The 26,478-nt window shown below is 35.4% G+C and overlaps 2 protein-coding genes across 3 annotated transcripts in view; one reads left to right on the top strand and one right to left on the bottom strand.

Moving 5' to 3' along the window:
- The window catches only part of LOC137399222 (E3 ubiquitin-protein ligase arkadia-A-like), a 44,807-nt gene extending 24,285 nt beyond the window's left edge, over positions 1–20,522 (bottom strand). For both annotated transcript variants that reach the window (XM_068085233.1, XM_068085234.1), the window contains exons 1-6: positions 20,460–20,522; positions 15,510–15,606; positions 15,211–15,280; positions 9,595–9,768; positions 4,387–4,636; positions 2,052–2,224 (exon numbers count right to left, since the gene is read on the bottom strand). In XM_068085233.1, coding sequence (XP_067941334.1) covers positions 2,052–2,224; positions 4,387–4,636; positions 9,595–9,768; positions 15,211–15,280; positions 15,510–15,536 — 694 coding nt within the window. In that variant the 5' untranslated portion in view covers positions 15,537–15,606; positions 20,460–20,522. The remainder of the gene's footprint in view (positions 1–2,051; positions 2,225–4,386; positions 4,637–9,594; positions 9,769–15,210; positions 15,281–15,509; positions 15,607–20,459) is intronic.
- A 231-nt stretch (positions 20,523–20,753) lies between these two features.
- On the top strand, positions 20,754–26,247 carry LOC137400037 (UDP-N-acetylglucosamine transferase subunit ALG13-like). The gene is made up of 4 exons (XM_068086347.1): positions 20,754–20,920; positions 22,437–22,599; positions 23,915–24,053; positions 25,516–26,247. The coding sequence occupies exons 1-4, from the start codon at positions 20,843–20,845 to the stop codon at positions 25,634–25,636; spliced, it is 501 nt and encodes a 166-aa protein (XP_067942448.1). The 5' UTR covers positions 20,754–20,842; the 3' UTR covers positions 25,637–26,247.
- The last annotated feature ends 231 nt before the right edge of the window (positions 26,248–26,478 follow it).

The raw sequence follows: 26,478 nt of genomic DNA, 5'->3' as shown, positions 1-26,478 counted from the left end.
AATCTATCGTCAATACAGTAATCTATCGTCAATACAGTAATCTATCGTCAATACAGTAATCTATCGTCAATACAGTAATCTATCGTCAATACAGTAATCTATCGTCAATGCAGTAATCTATCGTCAATACAGTAATCTATCATCAATGCAGTAATCTATCGTCACTACAGTAATCTATCTATTTACAATGCAGTAATCTATCTATTTACAATGCAGTAATCTATCGTCAATACAGTAATCTATCGTCAATACAGTAATCTATCGTCAATACAGTAATCTATCGTCAATACAGTAATCTATCGTCAATGCAGTAATCTATCGTCAATACAGTAATCTACATCGTCAATACAGTAATCTATCGTCAATACAGTAATCTATCGTCAATACAGTAATCTATCGTCAATACAGTAATCTATCGTCAATACAGTAATCTATCGTCAATACAGTAATCTATCGTCAATACAGTAATCTATCGTCAATACAGTAATCTATCGTCAATACAGTAATCTATCGTCAATGCAGTAATCTATCGTCAATACAGTAATCTATCATCAATGCAGTAATCTATCGTCACTACAGTAATCTATCTATTTACAATGCAGTAATCTATCTATTTACAATGCAGTAATCTATCGTCAATAGAGTAATCTATCGTCAATAGAGTAATCTATCGTCAATACAGTAATCTATCGTCAATACAGTAATCTATCGTCAATACAGTAATCTATCGTCAATACAGTAATCTATCGCCAATACAGTAATCTATCGTCAATACAGTAATCTATCGTCAATACAGTATTCTATCGTCAATACAGTAATCTATCGTCAATACAGTAATCTATCGTCAATACAGTAATCTATCGTCAATGCAGTAATCTATCGTCAATACAGTAATCTATCGTCAATACAGTAATCTATCGTCAATACAGTAATCTATCGTCAATACAGTAATCTATCGTCAATACAGTAATCTATCGTCAATACAGTAATCTATCGTCAATACAGTAATCTATCGCCAATACAGTAATCTATTGTCAATACAGTAATCTATCATCAATACAGTAATCTATCGTCAATACAGTAATTTATCATCAATACAGTAATCTACATCGTCAATACAGTAATCTATCATCAATACAGTAATCTATCATCAATACAGTAATCTATCGTCAATACAGTAATCTATCGCTACTTGGCAATTCACCTTACACTTCAACTGTCAATATACTAACCATTTGCTTCAGTACTTCGCAAGGCAAAAATATTCATAAAAGAAAATATTAAACATAAAAAGTAAATTTCATAAATCTCTTTTATACTCTGGCCCATTGAGACTCCTTTGTGAGTATCATTATGCTAACTGTCATCAGGATTCACTGTTTTCCGTTACATCTTGAAAAGTGTAAAAGTACAATGTGATTGTAATACCCTTCATCATGCCTCTCAAACAACCTCAACCCTCAAAATAGTCTAATAAAATTAGTTTTAATTAAGTTTAATGAAATTTTAAAAAAGAGGAAAACGCTTCCGATTAATGAAAATGTGGCTTTCAAAATTAGTCTATATTTTACGGATTCCAACTTATCACGTCCAGCTGGTCCCATTTAACCAGGAAAAATTAGGGAATATTGTAGCTCAGCCTGTATGTGACCTTGACCTTTCAGCCCTATAAGCTACATGCATGCCCAACTCGACTTACATCAATGTCAGTATGTGTCAGTATACTGAGACGAGCTGATGTCATATTTATATGTCCAGTTTTAGGACTAACATCACCTTAATAATTCTGCTTAGATAAATATTTTATTGACAAGCGCAACGTTCGTGATGTAAAAAGTTACTGAAAGCAATAAATAGGTCAATGTGATAATTCTTTTTATAAAAAAGAAAACTTGTTACACAAAAATAGTCACCAGCTGTTAAAAATGAAATAAAAAACATTTACAAAGTTGACGCAAGTTTCTAGATTATATAGCGTATCTGTATATATCAGGCTTTGTAGCAGGGCCCCAACACAAGCTAATAATATATCTATAAGCGAGATAGCATACCAATGACCTCTCTCGTACTGCAATATTCGTGATCAGGAATATTCACTACGGAGTATGTAGACCTCAGCCAGACTGATCTGCTCGTATCAGCAGCGGATCTCCTATTGGCTGGAGAAGCCTCAGGGTGCACACACGAGTTCTCCACGTGATTAATCCAGGTGTTGATCCGTCTCCTTAATAAGAAAATAAGGCACACTAGTTACTTATTTTCTAAGCATGCAATTCGGGAACACGTTCTCTGACAATAAACAACTGAGATCATTCAAAATAAAAGCATGGTAGCTTCTGTCCGTTAATCAACTTTTATGGTTTGGGACAAAAGTATTCATCAAAAACATATTATGTATTCCAACACACCGTGACATAAGTTGTTTTTGTAACTACATTTCATTCCGAAATATTAATGTGCTTTCATAACTCAAGGGAGACAAATCCTAATAAGTTTGTGACAGCGTAGTATAGCATGACATCACCCTTTCACAGCCTAATATAATAATTTCTACTCGGCTGACTATATTTCATTTATAAATATTTAGAATATGAAAAGTTATGTAATATAATACATAATTTTATTGGACTTTATAATCATTTTTACAGAAAAAATAGCAATACCAGAAATAAAATGAAAATAAAGGTATTACCATATGACCTCTCACACCGTTACCTATCCCTAGATGTCACTTGACATCCTAAACAAATTGATCTATTGAAATCTAATTTGCTTGTTCAGAAGGACTACAGTGCGTCTTCGGATTACGATGACCCTGTTATACGATTTTTCCCCTTACGATGTGGAACACAATGTTTTTCGACCTCGCTACACGACACTTTTTTCGTCAAATGATATCAACAAAACTTTTTATCGAAATCCAAATTTGGCAGTTGGCGTGCTGAATACATCAGTATCGAAATCCCTCCCCCAATGCATGAAAGAGATATGACGCTTGCTCTATCTGAGTTCAATGTTACTCATTATTATAGTGAAAACGAAACCAGGAACAGATGGGGGATACAATTGCAGCTGATGACACAGTTGAAGTTTTGTACAATACATACTAAAACTTAGCTTTATGTATGAGTTTAGTAAGCTAAAATCATTTAAGTTAAACTCAAAATGAACGTTTAAGTTATATGTCTGTCCTGAAGGTAAGATCTTCCTACGGTACGTACTGCACATAGTACATTATAATGTTACATTTTATTGCAGATCATAACCACTAAATACACTAAAGTTACTGTAGGCAACTATAGTTACTAAGGTTAACTTACTATACTCTTGCTAATTTTCAATATGTACAGTACATGTACTTATATAAAATTTTTACCGGGAGGGAAAGGGGTGTTTGCATTAGATAATTACTATGGGTGTCTATACCCCTCTATACGACATTTTCGCTGTACGATGCCAACACTGGAATGAATTAAAATTGTATGGTGAGGGTCCACTGTATATAGAAGTTGTTCTACCACATGAAAGCTAGCCATCTTGCAGGGCATAACCAAATGCTCATGCAAAAACTAAAATGGGAAAACTAGTGAAAATGAAGAGACATGCTGGCTTATTTGAATTCGTTTTTATTCTTTTATTCATTATTATTATTTTTCATTCAGATGTTCACATTTTCCTCAATACCATATTACTTTCTATATATATCCTTCCTCGACTACTAGAAAAAAGAAGCAACGATAGACAAGTGATGTACCAAATCGATATACCGACTGAATAAGACGCGTAAGTGAAAGGTTTAGTTTGGTTGTCATTAGAAATTGTTGTGAGTAACATGAAGGCATGTTTATAAATATTGTTTTAAATAATCTTTTAAATATAACTAATTTTTAGGCGCCTACAAACATTTACAAGAATTAGAGAAAAACTTAAGACTGTTTCCCGATCCATCAGACAACAGTGATGAGAAGACAAATATCAAGATCTGGAATAACTCACATGACACAACAGGATATGATGTAATCAACACGGCTGTTTTGTAAACTGAAGTGCCAACTTTTGCAACAAACTTTCTTGCAGTTCAGCTAAAGGCCAAAGCACTACAATGACCAAACTGATAAAATGCTTTCCTGATGTAAGTATAATCCATCCGCAAATATTGTACCAACTGTTCCACAAAAAATAAAACGTTTGCTATCCAACCAATAAACGGAATAATTATAATAACAGCTGCATGGTGACCAACTGTCCCTATGGTTTCATACCGAGTCTGCCATGACCTACTTTGAGCCAGCCTCAAATTTTTGCCATAATCTTTTCTAATGACTCCTGCAACACAATTATTAACAATTCCAAGGTATTGGCAACCAAAAGGCAACCTGCACTCACCTGTCAACAATGTCAGCCGAGCTTACTCGTACAGGCTGGGGTCTGGCAAAGTCACCGCTTTCATTGACTAGAGGGGAAGCAACTGGCTGGGGTGGTGACCTTCGCCCACCCGCCTGAGATCTTTGTCGCTCTGATCGAGCGGAGAGTTTATCACTAGATGGCGCCGGCGAGACTGGAGTGTCATTGCTGCTACGATAGGAAGAGTTTTCCCCGTAGGTGGCTATTTGGCTGCTGCTAAAGCTGGGTGAAGCTAAAAAGAAGCAAGAAATGACAGCTTCTGGCGGCATGAGTCACTATGTTTCCATGACACGCATGAAGCGCATCATGCGTGTTTGAAGTTGTCGTGCGAATTAAGTGTTTTTACAGATATTTGCATGATGCGGATCGACTCCAGCGCCTTGTTGAAACAAGGTAAGGAATTGTACACTACGAGTTAATAATTAGCGACGCATACACGTGAAACCTGATCAAGAAAGGGGTGACAGAAGTATTGAAAATGTTTAAAATTGAATAGCTGGCACGGTATTTTAATGCCCATCATTCGTGTGCTGTTTCAAGTGCTGTTCCGATAACTCGCAAGCATGATGCTTGTCGATAATGTTTTGCAAATCGGAAAACTCGCTTAGCTTGCGGAGTTATGCTGTTTTCATGATGCAGTTAACTTCGGATTGGCTTGAATTTGCAAATCATGGGCGTCATGGAAACATAGTGAATAAGGAAAGGAATAACGAAGAACGAGACAGTCGAGCATGACTAAGCAACTGATAGAGCAATATATTGCAGATCAATAAATGCTAGTACTAGGAGGATTAGCAATGTAGGACACGAATGAAGTAAAGTGTGTGTGTACTATCAAAAGCTTTGTAGATGCTCATCACTGTTAGTAGAGCAGGCAGCTGTAGGGAGCTGAGAAAGTACAGGAAACAGGAACACAATGAATGGATGCCCACAAATGTTGAGATGCTATCGTCGGTACCATCAAGTAGAAAAATTTTCTAGGACATGAAAGCAATTTGAAAACAAGGATGTTATGAGCTCTAATACAGGTTTGAAAAGAAACAAGAGATACCCCCATTTCACGTGTCTGGACGGACAGTTGGATAGCATCAGATTGGAGAGGTTTCAAAACATTTTTTGTTTAACAATCAGGATTTCCAAGTGTGACTATGCAATGGAGTTTCACCTAAAAGCCTTCAATAAACATTTGATTCCTGTTACAGTAGAGTGTTACAGTAGACCCTTGCTTATGAACAATGATGAACAAGTCAAGCAAACAACCACAGAAAAAATAATCCTGTAGGAAACTCATCACATCAACATTACAAGACAACTATTGCACAATAACGAGCATAGCTATATCTGTTAAGTGTATAACTGAAGTCAATTCTGAGGCTGCATACACAATCTCCAGCCATGATAGCCTGTTGTGGCCTGTTGCGGCCTACCCTATAAAGAGATCTTGACAGTTGGTTTATTTCAGGGATGGACCTTAAGCTACACTGTACTGACTGCATACAAAAAACTTGATAAAAACGCATATTTACACGCCACTAAAATAGCATTGTTCAATTTTCCTAATTACACCACAATGGTTGGTGATAAAGTAGTATTTCTTTGCAATATGGCCTTGCCCAGCCACTGGTGAGGCTAGTTATCTTAATTGGTGGTGCTATTACCTAGGATAATTAGTGACTGTACAATCCTTTACCCTGATCCACAGCAAATAAGGAATGCTCATACGAAGCCCGTTTAAAGATGCAGTTGCGTCAAAAAAGTCAATTCAATGAAATTAGGACCCATAAAAGGCTAAAACATCAGCTACAATTTGATGCCATTTTTGTCTTTGTAGACCAAACCTGTCCAGAGAAATATGCGTTTGAATGAGGCCCTCTTTTAAAAAGCTCACGTTCCAGCGGGTGCCTATTTCGTGACGTCACAAGCAAGATATCTGAAACGAAACCACGAGCGATAAATATGAGGTCGCTTCGTTAGCCAATCATGAGCGCGAAATCTTTATATAGGCCGTAATAAATGTTATCACTCGTAAAACGCGTTGTCTGTGATCTCGAAGAATCTCATCGTTAGAGAATTCTCAACGTTACTGATTCAACGCGTTTCAACAATTACTAAGTTATACATAGTTTTGTATAGCGACTGCGACTCAGAGTTATTTGAGCAACTTTTAGTAAAAGATTAGAGTAGACAGCCTATGGCTGTTGACAGGCGTCAGCAGCGTTTTGCTGCAGAGGAAGACAGAATGGAGGTAAATTAACTTAGAGTCTTCTATACTTGAGTAAATATAATATTTTTATAGTCATAAATACATTTACTAATTAATAAAATGATAATTCTTTGCTATCTCCAATCATCGTTTCATAGCTTATCTGCCGTTTTACCTAGCTATAATATTTTTTTCGAATTTTCTTTGGTAAATTAGAGTCATGATTACCAATTATTTTCACTCGTAGGAAGTGGGTAAAATCAATTGATCATTGCAAATCTTTAATTTCCAGAACCAAAGCTTCGAATCGTTGGCTTGGCTTGCTTGTGCCTTTATTAAATGTTTATTCGTTTTTAAAATTACACTCGCAATTTATTTAACTCCCAATTTGGAAGCTGTCAATAGATACGCTTTAGAATGACATATCTATGAATGACATATATTTATTGCATTTTTTTTACTGATTACAGAATGTTTATGTCGTCCCACCAGCCGAAGAAGCTTTGTCAGTGTGGAAACTGCCATAAAGTGGAAAGAGAGACTTGAATGCATGCTGCATAAGCCATGACGTTTTGTTTGAGTTTGTTGCAGTAGATGAATTTGTCTTATTGTATCAGCTAATACTATCTGAGTGGCCACGACTTGATGAATATTTTTAATAAAAGTTTTATGCCGAGATGAAAATATTTTTGCTTGTAAAAATTATATAATAAAATAATATTGTTGAAGATAATGCAAAACATGATTTGCAGAATATTGTAGTGAATTGGATATGGTATATGGATGTCCGCAGAACTGGAGAAGGTGAGTTCAAATCCAGTTTGCAGCAGACTTCTCATCCTTGAAACTCTATCCCTGTCTATATTCTTTTCAAAGACGTGGCTTACTTATTTCACTTAGGTAGTATTCGGTAAGAATACTACTAGTAAGAAACTAGTACGTAGACGGTGTAGGCAATGATATACAGCCCTGCCCCAAAGATAGGCGACAGGCATAATGTGGGCGGGGCTTATAAGAGGCTGTATATCGTTAGTATAATGGGTAGCTGCTGATACAAAGACCGTGTTCTACATAGTGACTTGACAGAATTACCGTAGACCGGTAGAATTGGTAGTCGGTACCCAAATGTTTACACAACATTTGGAGAGAGTGAGTAGAACAAATTTTCAATTTTCGTTATTTGAGGCCTTTGAAACATTCATAATAATGCACCTGTAGCAGGATTTAAAATTTTATTCTAGCCAACATGAGCAAATACAAAATAAGATATATGCCAATAGAGCCGCGTAAGACTAGATTTTTATCGCAAATAGCCGATGTGAATACGAGATATAGAGACAGGTTGCCTAACGCGTGACATCATTTTGGACAAGTCTGGGCACGTTTTTGTGGCCTGAGCGTTTTTATGGCGATCAGATTTTTTCGGTTTTAATCTTCAAATATCTTGGCAATGCGATCCCGTAACACAACAAACAACATATCAACTGATAGAGAAAAAAAATGCTTTCTTTTAAGATCAACTTAAATTTGACGCAACTACTGATGCAAAATTATTCTGCCCAAATTAATTCATATAGATTTTCGAAAAATCGATACACCGATAGTATTTAAGCAATATCTCAAAAATCCACGCAGATATCGTTTCACTGTAACATACATCTTATTTAGAACAAATTTTTCCACAAGATAAGTATAAAATTGTTTAGTGAATCCCACGCTCGCAAAGTTTCTGACGCTTTCTTTTGCCACGTTTCTGTTTCTTATTGCCACGACGTTAACGATCTGGTTTTCCCCGTGTTGAAAAGTAATAAAAAATGGAATTGCTGAGCCAAAAAATGTTCTATTGGCTGCACGTAATTGGCAACAAGGTTGTTGACTTGTTTCATTAGAAAGAAAATTTGATTGGTCTAGCTAATGTGTGGGCTTCGTAATGAAAAGAAAAGTGAAACCCTATAAGCCGATTCATCGGCTTACGGTCTGTACTTATATTACCGCGAAAGCCGATACATCGACTTACGGTAGCGAAAGAGTTAACGATGAACTTACACAAAATTGGTGTATGTTTTATCAGAAGCTATCGATATATTTCTATTATTTACGATTGTTTTGATGTACGAGATGATCTGACTGTCAGAATGTTTTAAGATTAAAATCAACAAAATTTGATCGCGGTTAAAATCCTCAGAAGGAAAATGCTTGCGAAATGATGTCACGAGTTGTTATCATTTCGATATTTTATATCGGCCATTGCGTTCAAATTGAATCGTTACACATCTATTCTGTCAGTCTCTTTGCAACTATAGACGTAACAATAAAACTTTGGTTAGTTCTGAGCTTTTAAATTGTGATAAAGTTTTATCAATTTTAATCTTGAAACATCTTGGCAATCAGATCACCTCAAACATCAAAAACAGTTGTAAATGATAAAAATAAACTGATACTTTCACACAAACCCTTGACATCAACTAGACATAAACTTGAGAATATACAAGCATATACTTGAGGATAAACAAGTTGTGTCAGCCCAAACTGGTCTAGATACAGGGAGGATGTAATCTGCAGCATAAATAGGACAAGGTGCGATCTACATAAGACCAGCTCAATTGCAGGTTTATTATTGAAATTGATATAGAAACGTTTGGCGAACTTAGCTATGCAAGGATGCAATCTGCAGATATCTAAAGTTGAGTAAAATGTAATCTGGAGATCAATGAAGTTTGACAGATAACTGTAGCAGAAAAATAGATAATAGATTGTATAACATGATATAATCTGCAGATATATAAAATTAAGTAAAACAGTAATTTGCAGATTAACACTTTTCTTCAAATAACTGCAGCTGAAGAATAACTCATATGCTAAAATGTAATCTGCAGACATGTCAAACTGAGCAAAATTTAATCTGTAGATTAATACTTCTTTTCAGATAACTGCAGCTGAGCAATAGATAGTACATTAAGATGTTATCTGAAGATATTGCGCAATACCTGAGAGTGGAGAGTAGTCAGGTTCAACAGAGTCGTTGTAGCTGAAGGTCACATGGCGAGCAGTAGGGGGGAGGTAGCCAGGAGGGTAGATGGGCATAGGTGGAAGAGGAAGTGGAGGAGGCATAGGTAGATATCCGTACTGATCAGGAACATAACGTCTCCGCGTTTGCTCGCCTGCAATGCAACAAATGTTCTCAATCAAACTACATAGAATATTACGTAGTGGTGAACTCTTCTAAAAGAAGCGATGAAATAAGAGGATTTTAGATACATGTACGTATATGTAGATACTAGAACTTCAAGATTTTCAAAAATCACCAGATAATTCGATCTTGCAAATAGACGATTTGCGATATATGTACTTGTACATTTTTGTTTACACATTTTTTGTATATTTCAACTTGCAAAGAAACTGTTTGATGTTCGTGATAAGTAGAAACATCTATTTCATGGATGGCGTGCAGGAACATGGAATGAGCTTATCATAAGACGAGAAGGCATGTACATTTTAGTTCCAGTATCACTCACTCTGAAAGTCGTCAGGTGTGCAATAGATCGCCATTACACGATGATATCGTTTGTACGATTGGCGATATCTCTTTAAATGGTGACGAATTTCAAATTGTAATGCTTGAAAAACCGCCGCCAAACAACTAAATCGCCATACCATACCGTGTTGCTCTAGTAGATACAAACATTACTGACAATACTTCATAGCGAATTACGATGCAAGTTCACCTGTTTACCTCAGTAAGCTGTGATGAATTATTCCTCTACTTTCAAGATCGACCAATAGAATTTGAAGTAGAACAGCCAATGGCAGCAAACTACTAATGTTCAGCGGTTCCTTTTAATAATCAATTATCGACGAGCCAAGATGTTTGAACAAACATAACAACGCTAGTTTATGAGAAATGTGTGATGGCTCGAAAGCAATAACAAGACCGCCGTTTGTCAATCGAGAATAAGAAATCACTTCAGGTCAGTGTTGCTGAATTGCTGATTATCATGGGGTGCACTTACTGCAATCAGCAGCTTTCTGCTTCTGCAGGAGAACTTAGAATTACTACTGTATAACAACACTGAGATCAATATGATTTCCAGCATTTAATCAAAGACCTAGATAACAAATTAAAAATATATACACATGTGACATGTTTTGACAATCTTGGCCTTTTTATCTTCTGTTTCAACTCTCTTTAAATCATGGAGGTATTATGTAGCTAATCTAAATTAGATGGTATCTTTTATCCATTTGGTATACCTTAGGACACTTAAGTATTCGCCTCATCTAACTTTGGCGTTTTCGCGGAGTCATCTTCTCGCGAAAGTTTCATGAGCGAAACTAAACTATCATAAAGAATGAGCGAAATCGCGGAATTAAATAGCTTTGTTCATTGATAGTCCAAGAAACAAATGGCAGCAAGCGATCAAATGGCATTATCGATCTCAGCCACACAATTCTAACTGCGGTTCACAATTACAAACTATTTCGAAATTGAAATTTTTTTCTTACCGGTGAACCGAACCTGAGGAATCTAATTATGTTTGTTCCACTGAATTTATTTTCACATCACTATATTTTCGCACTCATCAGAGCTGCGAAATTAAGTTGCATCGAAATTTTACTCTGTATGCTACTCACGAAACTAAATACTAGCGAAATATAAGTGTCTAGGGTAGGGTATATGTTGTTTACTGAGCTGTAGTTTGGATTTAGTAAACATTTTGTTTGTTTAGTAGACAACTCGACTGCAGTGAAAGATTGAATGAAATACAAGCTTTCAATTCCTTTAACATATTTTCGATGGGCAATTGGACAAGAACAGGTCTAGTAATGAGCGATGTGGAGCCTATGAAAATCCCTTTTTCGAAATGATCGTTATTGTAAAGTTCCTACACTGACAGCTGCCTTTTTAACCCACTCAGGACTGTTCCCGAATACATCGGGAAGAGTTGTGCTCTCCAGGGCCCATTCCCGAAGTACTCGGGTTAAACTTTGATTTGCTCTATTGCTTAGCTGTTTAGGTACATCGGTTTTATTCATTCACCAAACGAAGTTTAAGAGTCTGGGCATCATTTTGATACCAAATATGTGATTGGACAAGAAAGTTTTAACTAACAAATTATGTGATAGATATCAACTGTTTTGGAAATTTGATGATCGCCATTTTGGAAAAGGTTTATCCGAACGATGGCAAAATTTTTAAGTGAATTAGATGCGGTAATCAGCTCAGGGGAAGAAAATAGCAACAAAAGTAATGTTCAAGAAAAAAATGAGAATTTTCTGATGGAAGAAGGTAAGTTTTATGTGGCTATTTATAGAATTTTACCGAAAAAAAACGATAAAAAGCCGAAATTTTTCTTGTGAATTTCTAACAAACTTTATTCTAACAGTGTAAGATATGGATTTTTTTAATGATACACATGATTATAACATTTTCAATCCAATAAAATTTAGATCTTTTTGCAGCATTAACTCATCACTCTATTACCCCATAATAAACAATAGTTTTATGATTTCCTTGTAGAACTACAAGATAATAAAAATTTCTTATTTCATTTATATCCAATTGTTCAACCCACAATTAGTCAAGCATATAGTTCTCAACCTCAACATCTACTATAAACTAGCCCCAACCACTAGGTTCTAATATTGGTCGATAGGGGACACTTACCACAGTAATCATCTTCATGACTTTTTGTGTTTATATTTACAGTATCAAAAAATATTTGCAATTTGTATTACCAATTGTTAGCTGCAGTAGACTACTTATTTTCAATTTGTTATCAGGTATTTACCCTGAAAAGCTACTAAAGCACAATTTTTTTAGGCTGTATCATATTTGCTACATGAAGGTGAAGACAGTCAAGGGCTTGTGAGTGATGATGCCGTTGATGATGAGCCTAGGGCTTCAACACCAATATCTGATGAATATTACATCAACTAACTTATAATGGCAGCAAATATGCATGTGTAGTTGGCATCAAATAACTCTCACCGTGTCATAATTTTTTAATGAACACACCCTTATTATACATGTATATATTGTTTCGTTTTCATGCATATTCATTTTTACTGTATTTTTTACAATATATTTTACTGTATTTTTACACCTATTTTTTTTGCTGGTAATTGATAGTCTGTTAGCTGGTAACTTGAGTATTTTTTATGCATAATATATTCATAATAACCTCTGCAATGCATTTCAATATAAATTAACAAATTGTTCGATTATATAATTGATAAAACTGTCAGTGACATAGTGTTGGTTAGAAGCTAGTAACACCTGTTCTATTGCTCGGAATTGAGAAATCTTTTTTTTTATTTGCTGCTGATAAAGTTTGCTATCAATCTAACATAGGTCCAGCAATGTCAGTATCAAAAAACTGCTTGTGAGCTGCTACGAAACATGAAAAACAATTTTGATAAAAAAAAGTTCACAGAATTATTAGAAATTGTGGTCAGTAGAATTTGTAAAGGTGCACAAAAATTTATATCACATTGTAGCCTGGAATGTCTTTGTTAAGCTGCAAAAAACAAATCAAGATTATTTTGAAAAGAACTCTAGTTATACACAATTTTGTGTAGCTCTATTTTAATTGTAAGGCTAGTGAAAAATTAATTAGGCTGGGGGAGCAGTCAACCAATAACTAATTAGTCCTGAATGGGTTAAGAGCTGTCAATACAGTAACCAACAATATGTTATTAACTTATGCCACAATTTTGTGACTGTCGATCTGCTTCACAAATGAAAACATTGATCAATCTAGACTATCAGTTGATATTCTATGTTATGTTAATATTAGTAAATACATTAGTCATTTTTACAAGCCAGCCCATGCTAGCTCATGCTGTGCGATAAAATGGAATTGCACTCGATGTGCTCTCATTGATTGACGCAACTGAGAAAGTCGAAAGTGAAGTTGGGGCGGTTTTTTTAAACAACCTAGCTGGCCGAGAATAATTTTTTGAAATTTTTCCATCTAGAATCATGATTTTAACGAAATCAGCCTGACTTATCGGCTATTGTAAATGCAGCTTTATGAGCCAGAAATGACAACACCACATCACAATCACTCTACAATACACTTTCAAAACAATCTAAACTGTAAAATGCGGAACTATAGAAGAGAAATTACGAAGTGCAGCTACTTGAAGATTCAGGTAGCTGCATTTCGTAATTCACCAAACAAGATATTTCTAATTGATGGTACAGCAAGGCCTAGTCAGTCTAAATCCAAACAACAATTCCTTGCAACAACTATACTTACTCAATATTGTGTTATGGAAGAGTCAATTGCAAGGAACCAGGATATTTTCATATTTTGTAATATTTTGCATAAACAGAAATTTTCGCAACAGTTCTAGGCTCTAAAACTTGCGAGGAATAGTGACAAAGACTAGACTACTCCTGTAACAAAGAATTACAAAGAATGACAAAGAATTACAACTGTTTTGTTTACTAATTATTAAATAAGTTAATGTTTCAAACTAGTTATGTTGTAGATTCTTAACATATTGACAATCATATAAAACTATATTTAGAAAGTCGAATTGCACACAAGTTATATGATTGAAAAACGTAATTTCACTCTAACAAGCGATTTAGATAAATGTCTCCAATAAAATCATTATAAATCGACTATCAATCGTTTGAGAGTAACTGAACTTTGCTACTCTTACAAACGGTTTACAAACAACCACGAAACATTATTTCACTAAATTTGAAGTAGAATCAAACTATTAAAAGTTAACTTACACCATTGAAGTACAAATTAGAGTACATGAAGTACAGCTTAATTAAAGGTGAACTTACACCATGTTTGTGATGCAGATGAATATAATATCAATATAAAGTTTAAACATCCAGCTTCAATTTGATGTCACCCAGTTTAGAAATGTAATAGTTTTAATAAGAACCTTTTTTGGAACGCTCAGATTGAAGCAGAATTGTGACTATGACCCAAAGTTGTACTTTGGCAAAAAGACCACCAGGCCGTAACGGTGCAACTATAACGCTACAGCCAATATCAATAATGTGAGAAACAGGCAGCGGCGCAACTGGTGATGTCATTTTGGCATTGGTTTTTCTTCAGAACATTTAATCACGATAAAGCTTTGCCGATTTTTTTTAAACATCCAGGCAGCCAGCTCACTTCAAACATCAAAAACAATCGCAAATAATAAAAAAATGCCAATAATTTCTAATAAAATCTACTAAAATGCTATTTAAGCTTATCTTCAACAGTAAACAACATTTAAGCTATCAGATGTTGTGTCTGTCAACTAAATACCTACTTGCTGATAACAACTGGATGTACAAACAAACTAAAACAAGCTGAATATTAACCAACGGAAAAAGCAAATTCTTGTCATTTTTCAATGTAGATTAAGCCACATACAAACAGAACGTAAATCATAGACAGTCACAACAATAATTTCGACCAATAACTAGATCAGATGAGAAACCAACAGTTGAGATAAGGTTTGTTAGCATATAACATGTAACAGGAAGTACCAAATACTCAAGCATACACCGATACTAAAATCAGGATATGACTGCCTAGCCTATGATCCTTGATCATCACGGATCTAATGGTTTGATATCTAACCTGGGATTGCAGTAGAGAACCTTGAGTTTGGTACGGCTGTGTGTTCCTCGGCTCCCACTGATTTACACACCTACAAAAGCAGTAGTTCTCAAGTCTTTTGACAAAATGATAATCCAATCTCAATCCAAACAACAAATTGTTAAAGCATTATCTGTCTTAGCAGAAAATGAGATGTGAAAACCTGACCCGACTAAAATACATCAAAAGTGAACAAATACAACATTTTTAGAGCAAAGGCAGATGGCGCAAGGAAGCAGGCTTTATAGACCAACAATACAAAGCGCTATTATATAACTCACATCTGCTTCCGAAGCCCTCTTGTCCATGACACAAAGGGATAGCTTCCTCAATCCCAAATCTCATGAGAAGTTTTATGTCAGCTCCATTATGTACAAGCTGACGGAAAGAGAAAATCAGTCACAGTTGAGGCTTCAATTTCAATGTAACTATTAGCTTTTGATATGGCATACGTTGAACGGAGTGCTTGAGAAGCATGAGATACATACACGTATAAATCTGAGATATAAATCTGAGAAAAATATCTCGAATATATTCCTTAATGATAACGCGCTGAGTAATGGCCGTCGGAATGCATAAATTACTTATAATCAAATCAGTTGAAACACTCTTTCTGCCCAGACGCCCGACAGATTTTAGCTGTTTTAAAGAAAGACATAATAAACTTCGAGTATCACAATGTTGTGATATGTTTACAAACAGAACGAGGAAAAGCCTACAAATGTAGAAGACTCTTGCTTTAGAGGAGGAATCTTGTTTTAAATAAAGGAAGTAAGATACTCGCTTTCCTCAACTATTGTAACCAATATGCGTTAAAATCTCTACACAGACCTGCCTTTGGCACGACCAGTTGCCATACGTATGTTGTTTAACAATAATGACTAGGAGATGAATAGATAAAAAGTGCTGCATAAGCAGGATATTTGGTAAGATTATTAAGTGGAGATATTGAGTCACGCTGTGTACTGAGAAAATTCAGCTGAATAAGATTCCCATAGAGTTACTCACTATGTTTCCATACCCATAGAGTTACTCAACATGTTTCAATTTCCATAGAGTCACTCAATGTTCCCATTTCCATAGAGTTAATCACTATGTTGCCATTATGTGGATGTAGCGGATTTGGAGCTGTACACACATTGATTTATCATGCGATAAGTTTTTCAAGGTACATTCGCATGTTGTGGATCAACACAGGCGCTCTGTTGAAAAAGATGAAGAATTATACGCCAAAACTCATAACGGCATACTCGGAACCACTTAAATCGAAAAAGGAATGATTGAATTGTACAAAATGGTTAAACTGGATTAGCTAACACTTATTTTCTTGGGCATCATTTGCAGGTGTCGTTGCCATCTTTCACAAGCATGAAATTTTCTTTAAAAACTTGCGAGTAATAAAACTCGCTTGTTTTTGCAGTTTTTATCTTGTGGATGCCGCAAACTTAAGGATTAGCTGTGTAGTGGAAACATAGTCATAGAGATAATAAGTGAAGTGTTTATACTAATTTTATTGCTACATAATGACAGTATCAGTCAATCATTGCATTGGTGCATCATGAGACAGTCCACAAGCTTCATGTCTTACCGCACAAGACTATCTTCCATTTCAGCGGACATGTAAAGGCAGTTTAAAGTGACCACATCAAATTTTGAAAGATTGTATCAGAAAACAGAGATTGTACTATCACTTGATATATTTTTGTTGCTTTAGGTGATCTGACTGTCAGGATGTTCGAAGATGGAAATCGGCAAAACTTGATCTCGATTAAAACACACAGGAGAAAAAAACATGCCCAGACGCCTTCAAAAATGACATCACTAGTCGTTTATAGTGTACCTATTTAAGTAATAAACATACAGTCTCATCAGCATCGGGTAATTGTATGACTACACATCATTTAGAGGAAAAAAAATATGGCAAATTGTAACCAACCTATATTTAAATCGTTTGAAGAATTTATAGCGATGCATCTGAGGCTAAATTTAAAGTTTTATTCAAACAAACATGAGCAAGTACAAAATAAACTGCATGTCAATAGAGACATATAACGCTGCAACTTGAACGCAATCGCTGGTGTCATAACGAAAGGGACAAACAGGAAGTGAGAATACTAGCAACAATTTTAGAGAATTTTTAAGTGCTTTAATCGCAATCATGTTCTGCTGATTTTAATCTTGAAACATCCTGCCAATCAGATCACCACAAACAAAAAAAATCTGAAATGGTAGAAAATTATCTATACTTGCTGAAATCGAATATTCTGAAATTTTTTGTTGAACTAATCTTTTGAAATTTGATGTAAGTAGCCCTTTGAAGCAAGTTATGGATTTTTTCAACTATCTATCATTGACAAAGACAATATGATGAACGATTGTTGAAGCCTGGAAGTACACAAAATCCTGGAGTTATCTGCTACACAGAGTTTATGACGACGCGCAATTGGCAAGTTAAATTACTCTATTGACAAAGTCTGGTATAAAGGTACTGTATAAAGATCTTGGGCCTAGGTTTTTGATGATGCACCACCATGCATGCAGTCATCCCAATTCAATTATCATGTACCATCATGCACTCCGGCCAAGGCAAAAACTACAACATTTGTCATAAAATTGTGAGGGATATAAAATTAAAAATTGAAAGCCTAATGGATACCTTTATCCCTTATGCCTGTGAGTAGGAATCCGAAAACGAAATACAATACCCAAGTTTTAAAAGGTGACAAGTGTTAAGTACAAGGAAATTGATGATGGCAACTAAAGTTTGGGAGGATGTCAAGAAGCTGTGTTATTACAGAAAGTAAATAAGGGTGAAAGGTAAAAAAGAAAGCAGACAAATGATTGAGATATGAAACGAATGCTGCAAATTTATAATGAAGAATAAACTGTCATTAGGGCATTGCAATTGTAGCCTAGCCCTTCACAGCATCATTGGTAGACTATGAAAGACTACCACGCCATTGCAATGCCTTAGGCCAAAGACTCACAATTATATAATAATGAGCATACGTCCTTAGTAAAATCAATTATCTTACATAGGCTCTCCTACATCGCATTGACAGACAAGCTGAGTGGGATGAATGTAGCGGATGAACTGAATAGTTCACCCATATCAGTAACTACTAGTAAAATAAGAAATCATTAGGATAAAAATGTGCTACTAACAAAACATAAAGCAGCATCCCCAAAAAACTAAAACAAAGTGTAAAACTTCAGCCCTAAGATTTATAACAAAACCTATGGCATGTAACCACCTGCAACATTTGACCGTGATGCAGTGTAATCACTAGCCTAATAAACAGTTTCGATCATATTGCTTCAGAGGGTTGATTACACATTTTGCTACACTGACAACAGAACATCCGTGCTTACGGCTTTATGAAATTTCATTCTCTTTATCAAATAGCAAATAAATGTCAAATTACTTAAAATTTATTTTGTAGCATCCCAAAATGTGTAATAACTCTGAGTAGGTTTAATTTATGCTCGGGAAAGTCAACTAGGACGCCAGTAGTAAAGGTCTGGCTACACAGGCATTTTTATGCACAGGTTTCATTTTATTCGTATGCAAGCGAGTTGCATCTACAATTCGGTTTAATCGATGATGACGACAGGGCTTCACACTAATAACTATCTGTGTATGAACAAAGATATGACCACACGTAATAGATATATGAACGCTGCTAATCGAAATTGGAACATTTCAGATGCTTTGGGTAATTAGATCGTCATGGAACTAACACATTTTTATACTTGGCTGTTTTCATCATTAGCACACATCATCATTCGGACATTTTCTGTGAACAAAATATAACAATGCAAATAGCTGCACAAATGTTCTTTTTTATCTCAAGTTGTTGATGATCTATATTGAATAATAAATGTACTGATTATAGGCCTACTTCAATAATGGCACTGAAAATCCAGCAATGATGTTACGACCTTCACTCATTGAAGGCACTCTCTCATTTGTCAATGTATTTAGTAACAATGGCGAGTCACAGTAAATAAAGAACTACATCACACATTGAAAAAGACTTTGTACATCTATGTAACTAGCCTTTAAAATAAAATACATTTCTTAATTAAAACAAAGAAACAAAGTCACTTTAACAAGATATTTCCAGCTCTCCTATACATTCTGTAAATTTTTTTAAAATCCATTATAGCCATTTAGAAACAATTTGAGCAAGTACAACTGTATTACTACTTCAGAGATAAATATGTTGGTGGAGAAAAAACAAAGACCTAAGAAGCTTACAAGAGGCATTTCAACTTTTTATAAAGACAATAATAGCCGCTAGATGAAATACAGTGAACTTGAGGTCTTTAAACAAAAGTCTAACATAAAGTGTGTAAACACAAAACAGCACTGGAAACAAGATAAGAAAACTGATCAACAGCTTGATATTGCAGACTACAAAGATTTTCGCTCCATTTTAGACCCAAGTAGTATCAATATTAAACTCTATCACCACTAGTTTAATGATTTTAACTGCACAAAGGCATGCTCAAGCAAATATCCAGAACCATGGGTTCAAACTCATCAAATGTAACATTTATACGGAACACCATGGTATGTTTCAAGCTAATGATGCCTTTGCTGAATGAATGCTAAGGTCTTCGCACCTGTTGAGTAAGCGTTCAACTGAATATATCACGAAAAAGAATTACGAAAATAAAATCGACACTATCGGCTACACTGTAGAGTGCTGTTTGAACAGCACTGAAATCACGGTGAAAACAACATTGGAAGTCGAAGAAGTCGTCCTTGAGCACTAATAAATAACATATAATTTTGAATCTATAAATACGGTGTTGCTTAACTAGTCTTCTAACAAATATTTTCATATTCAAGTAGCAAAAAGCATTATATCAACAGTACTTAAGTGTTCTTAAATGTTTCTTTTGGCTATTGCATAAATAAATCTTTTAACTACCTTTTGATGATACCAGAAATAGTCTCCTCAACGCCAACGCATTTTAATATGCTGTTTAGCAACTAGTTGGCTGCTTCCAAGAGCAATCTAAACCAGACAAAACCTATGTATGTAATATATAGGATATAAACAATGTGCAAATGTATTGCTTGCCACGTGCGGAGCTGTCCAATATATTTCAAACGGCCTATTGCCAACATACTTGAATAAAAAATCGAGTACAAAGTTTAAAACAAAATATCTATGATCAGACCGAGGAGTTAATTGATTAACACGAAACACATTAGATACCTTAGTACAAAAATCCTATTCCAAACGTAAACTGTCACGATTATGTACACTATATACTTTCATTACTTCTAAGTTTCACATTGACCTCCAACAATACTATTTACTCCATTAGGCGGCATTTGCAATCATCGGTTTTTACCATAGCCTTTCGAGTTTCCAACGTTATACTAACGTGACCTTGACAAATTTCAAAACATATCGAAGTCAAAGATTGTCTAAGCAAAAACACCTATGAGTGCAGGTAATATTTATTATGTTCAATGACGATAACAGCATTGCCGACGACTACCAATATTGCATTAGTTTAGTTTTTCCTACTTGTTTTAGCTCATAACTCCTTTATATGCAACCTGTCCGCCAACAGATATGTGAGCTGCCTGGCTATGCGTTGCTTTATTACTGTGGGGACAACAAAGTTTGATGAATTGGTGGAGGCAGCTACCAGTGACCCATTTCTAAATGTAATTAGCCAACCATTCATGAATTTCTTGCGAGTCAGTGAATCTGTTGTGAGACGACCAGGTTGCAGTCTTTAGAAACTTTTTAGTATTTATTAACTTTGCTGATACTCGGCCTTGTACATGCATTTAATTTGCCACCAAACATGTGTTTTGTCTTTTGCTCTGATTTAATACATAGACTATAAATTACTTATTCAGAATTAATTTTCGTTTTTAAAAATTCCGTCAGAATGGTTTGCCAAACTATAACTGGTTTGGTTTGTTGTTATAGATATTGTCCTAAAATTAGTTGCAGCAAAGTTGCTAAACTTTCTATAACGATGGAAAATTTATCAACACTGCCGATTTTCATATGGTTGTAATTTAGCAACTAATGATATATAAGTATGATCATCCTTCTAAATTATAATTTTGATGCAGAAGTGTATGCTTTAATTATTTGCATTTCTTGCTCACCAGCTTGTGTTAGTTACACAAACGTCCAGACTGCCCGTTTGAGGTTTCATTCAATTTTGCTGCTGGTTGTTTCAAACACGCAAGAGTTGTTTCTGCTTGCAGTTTACCATTTTATTGATGCTTCCACTTGGTTTCATTTGGTGGTTGCATGGATCTATCTATGTAGATATCTTTTTTGCCACTCTATCGAAAACCTTTAAGGAAGAAGTAGAAGTTATAACAGTGTGGTCTTTCTTTTTATAACAGCAGTCTTTCCTTATGTTTATGGCAGAATGGTCTTTTTACTTAGCCTTGTTATTTGTCATAAACTGCTTCATTACCTTGTTATGAGATTTTGATAGAGCTGGGTGGTTTTCTCTTAGGAAAGTCTTTTGCAACATCTGAATATAAGAGTTTTATGTCAAATGTCATGTTGTTGTTGTTAGATTTTAACTGTAATTGCACCTCATTCAGGCTTCATACATTTGAGTTCTTGAAGAGTCCTAGTCATGGAGATGCTGTAGTTGTGCATCATTGCTTGTGTTTGGTTGTCATTAGTTTTTACTTTGTTCAATGCGTAGGAAGCTTTTGCTGCTTTTTGAAGGTATTGTCTAGCTATCTTGGATTACCCATTGAGTGAATTTGGTCATAACTTGCAATTTCAACTGAATTTCAGGCACTGCCATGCCTTGCTCTTAAGCATTCACAGAACTCATCAAGATATTCCCTTTCTAACTTGAGTGATCAAATCGCCTTTTTTAAAATTTCGTTTTTTACCAATGCAGAATTTATTTTTGAAGCTGTATGTTTACTGCACCATACATATTATACTTTATGATCTTCATATGAATGTTTGTAGAATTCCTCTTTCAACCATCGTTTGAAATTTTTGTTCTGTGATTCTGCGTCGTATTATTCATATTAAGGAAACCTATATATATATTATGTATTATATATTATGCCTTCACATAAGATTCTTAGGAAATGTGCAATGTATGCTGTGCTTGCCATAATTTAGTGAATAATGACTAATTTGTTAAGCCAATGTCTTACTGTTGCTATTGTGACTGACTTTCTATAGGTGCTTTATGGAAAGGGGTATAGACACCTGCTTATTCAAGCTGGCACCAGTTTTGTTCATGAATCTGTGAAGGATAACTCCAAAGTTGGAGTAAAATGGTATCGTTATAAGCCAAACATTCGAGGAGATATTGAGTCTGCTCATCTAGTCATCTCTCATGCTGGTAAATGGAATAGACTCCCCTCTCTCAGCCAATTTGGGCTTTCTTGCCTAAATGCAATTTTTGCTTTTTTAATCGTGTTTTAGCCGTGATCAAGTTATGTTGATTTAATCTTGAAACATCCTGGCAGTCAGACCGCCTCAAACACCAAAAATAACTGGAAATGATAAAAAATACCAATTCTTTTTTACAGAATCTAAAATTTTATGCAGGTTCATCTTTACAAAGTATTTATGTTAAAGTGATTGCTAGCCAAAGTTTGACCGTAGTTCCTTCATGTTGTTTGTTTGGTAAGTCTCCGCACAAAACTTATTGTACTGCACACTCTGCTACTGACCATGAATGACAATCATTAAATCGTCGATTAGTTGTCATATTTTCTGCCATAACACGGACATGCAAATCAATAGTAATCTACTGGCTTTTGGATATGTAAACTCAAGAGATAAAGCTCACTTTTTGGATCATAAAAAAATTGATAAAGCATACCTACATTATATTGAATATATTAAAATTTTATGCTTCCGGGTAATTTGTAATAATAGCAATAAAAATTATTCACGCTGCTTATTAAAACTCACATGAAGACATGTGAAGGTATTCGGTAGACTGAATTGTCCAAGATCATTTGAAACCTTACAGAAAAATTGTATTTTATGACACGTTTGCTCAGGCAAAGAGTGACTTTTAATGGTGAATTTTACTAGCACCTTACTGTGAAGTTCTGAAAACTGTATAATGCAACAAAGTGTTCTTTAGACCAGTTGTCTACAAGGCAAGCTCATTTTAAAGAAACCAACATTTTGTCTATTGCCGTTTGCCATATTTTAGTTCTTTATCAGTTAACTAATTTTAAATTTTGCCATTTATTAATGACATATTCTTATTCATTGCTCATTGCTGACTCACATCTCTTAACGGTTTGATTATAAAGAAGGGACTTGTGTGTACAGCAATGACTTTTAAATGATTATTGAGCTGCTGAAATCTTTGAGCTCATTTCATGAACATTTTAGTCAAACATTGTAGGTATACTTGTGTTTGGGATGATGCTCTGTTATAAACTATTGTAATCACAAGTTGATTTTCGTAACAAACACTAACAAGGTGTTACATGGTCTGCTGAAAAACTTGGTATATGGCAGTTAAAAAGACAAATATAGCTATATACGTACTGTTAATACTAAAAGTGTTAGAAGTTTTATGGCAGCCATTGATAGATTTCAAAAGTATACCTATTGTTATTAATTTTTAATGTTTGACGCTTCACGTTTGAATAATCTATTAGAGTTGATAAAGGCTTCGTCATTGCTAACAGGTGCTGGGAGTTGTCTAGAGATTATGCATGCTAAGAAGCCATGCATCGTTGTTATCAATGACACCCTTATGGGTAACCATCAGACAGAGCTGGCATACAAGCTCGCTTCACTTGGTCATGTCAAACACACCGTGCCCAGGTAAATTTTCACTCACCTTATCTTAGAAAGGTGGTCACATGACAACTGAACCAAAGCTGTGAAGTATACTAAGAGCAAGTAATTGTATCGAAGCAAGCAATGTTGGCAAAGAACAGATACCGTGAAACCTCTACTTGAACGCCACCTCTATTTGTCCATCACCTCTATTTGACCGCCACTATTGGGAGGAAGGGTTGAAAAATAGAGCGCCATGGCATTCAATTAGAGGTTTTACGGTAGATAGATTCAAACTGAACTCAACATATTAGTGTCATTCATGCTATTTCCTGTTCTGTTGTCACGCTTTCCCATTTGCTCCACTTGTAATCATGATTGAATAAGTGTTTGTGAAAAAGTAAAGTGAAATCACTAATAATTTGTTCAACCAAATGTGTGGTCCGGTTATGTCCGTCCAATCAAATTCAATGTCTAGTTATGCTTGTCCAATCAAATGGAAAATTTGGTTTCGCTTATCCAATTAAATGTGAAGTTCAGAAAAGCTTATCGAATCAAATGTGCTGTTGGTTCGTCTGAACTCAATGGAGCATGACCTACAGTATTCGGTTGTGATATTTTGGGCTTTGGCTGTTCCTTCTAACTAAATTTCCTGACATGGCTGGCTTTGGTGTGTACTCCTTCTTTAGGCTTGTTCACGCATTAGCCAGATAGTCTAAAATTATCTGAGTAGATAACATACCAACTATCATCTTACATGAAATACAAGGATACTCAGCTCTACGACATTCTGTTCTGCAGGGCTGAGCAGAATGCCTTATAGCTGAGTAATTCACGGTAACTTTTTCTACTTTCTCAATTTACTTATCTCTCAATCATGTAGATGATTATTTAAGCAGAGCTTGTTGCTGCTTCTCTCTCCATTTCAGTTGTAACCTCAAAATTGTCAAACTTAGTCCAGGCGGCGACAGCACTGGTGAACTTAGCTTAATTCTGGTTCACACTATCGGCGTAGGTTCGGGTTCTCCTTTCGGCGTTCATCATCGATTATGTGAACCCTAAATCGAAGGCATCGACGAAGCAATGCGGACACATCGGGAAAGTTTGCAGCTGTCAAACTTTCCAATATTTTGCCCAGCGTCGACGACTGCTTTTCAAATGTGAATCATTTCGGCGATGGTAATTCGCAGTCGCCGATGATGTGATTTATTTATTTCCGTTTATGGCCGTTGCTGCGGGTATAGCATTCGATTTGAGTCATGCAAAAACAAAGAGGTTTCTTCGCGAAAATTTAATAAGAAGAATGAGAACACTGCGTCATTGATGCAAACGCCGATAGGTTTGGGGTAGTGTGAACACCGTTATCATCGACAATCACGGAAGTATTGTGTAATCAACGTCGAGATACGGCGATATAGTGTGAACCAGCCTATAGGGAGCAGCAGGTCTCGACTGATTAACTTGACTTGAAGGAAAACTGATATTCAGATAGTCTTTTGTTTTGTAGTGGTCTTGTAACAGCTCTAGAGGAGCTGGATACAGAAGAGCTGTTGCCTTATGTACCTGGGGATCCCAGTCTACTCTCCAAACACATCCATGATTTAATGGGCCTCACTTACACTACCTAAAGTTATCTCCTCTTTTTATGATAGTTTTATTGAGATACTGATTCATAATGCTGTTTCCATGCATATATATATACATTTAGCCATATTGTTCAGCTATACAGACAAAGGCTTCTTACTGATGTGTATCAAAGGCTAAAATGCTTCCTTGATATATACAGCCTATTGTATATAGAGCTAGCTATTGTGTTAAGAAAATTATAAACTTTGAAAAAGTAAATTTAGCATTCCGATTTGTAATTCAAGCAGCTATGCTGTCATTAACTCTGGGAAGTTTTAGCGAGTCAAATTAATGTTTATTTATATTGCTTTTTCTTCGCTAAATTTTGCCTCGCGAAAATAATCAGCTTGCTTTCGACCATATTGTCATCAAGCTCGCTTTAACATTCTATAAATATGCAAATGGGTGATCAATATATTTCTAGGAGCTGTCGGTTCGATAGCTTATCAATACGCATGTTATGCTAAGCTTAAGTATAGCTGCTGTGGCCACAGGCTATTCCGTAGTGCTCAGCAATTTTTGTAACCAGCATGAGGCAGCTGATGCCTTTGGAGCAGCTTTACTACAATAGTTTTACAAGCTATTATATTAATAAAATTAAAAAGCTCAGCGGTCAAAAATAACTTCATACCAGCAATGCAAGAAGCAATCTACACAGAGTATATGATAATAACAACGGCCTGAAGAAACCTAAGTATCATCATGCGCTATGATATTACTATGTGTTTCTTAGGTGGGTGGTGCATAGGTGGATGCAAAAATATAAGTACAGAGTTCATCGAGATAAGACTCGGTAAGCGTGAAGAACATATTTGTATATTTCGTTTTCGTAGTAAGTATTCTT

Source organism: Watersipora subatra, chromosome 7, assembly GCF_963576615.1.
Source record: "Watersipora subatra chromosome 7, tzWatSuba1.1, whole genome shotgun sequence".
Lineage (NCBI taxonomy): Eukaryota > Metazoa > Bryozoa > Gymnolaemata > Cheilostomatida > Watersiporidae > Watersipora > Watersipora subatra.
Note: the sequence above shows the minus strand (reverse complement) of the source record. Positions and strands in the feature narration are given on the sequence as shown.

Excerpts from the sequence above, each read along its gene's own strand:
- LOC137400037 (XM_068086347.1), top strand. The coding sequence starts at position 20,843 with ATGCGTTGCTTTATTACTGTGGGGACAACAAAGTTTGATGAATTGGTG. Across the intron at positions 20,921-22,436 it reads CCAGTGACCCATTTCTAAAT|GTGCTTTATGGAAAGGGGTA; the intron begins GTAATTAGCCAA and ends GACTTTCTATAG. Across the intron at positions 24,054-25,515 it reads GTCAAACACACCGTGCCCAG|TGGTCTTGTAACAGCTCTAG; the intron begins GTAAATTTTCAC and ends TTTGTTTTGTAG.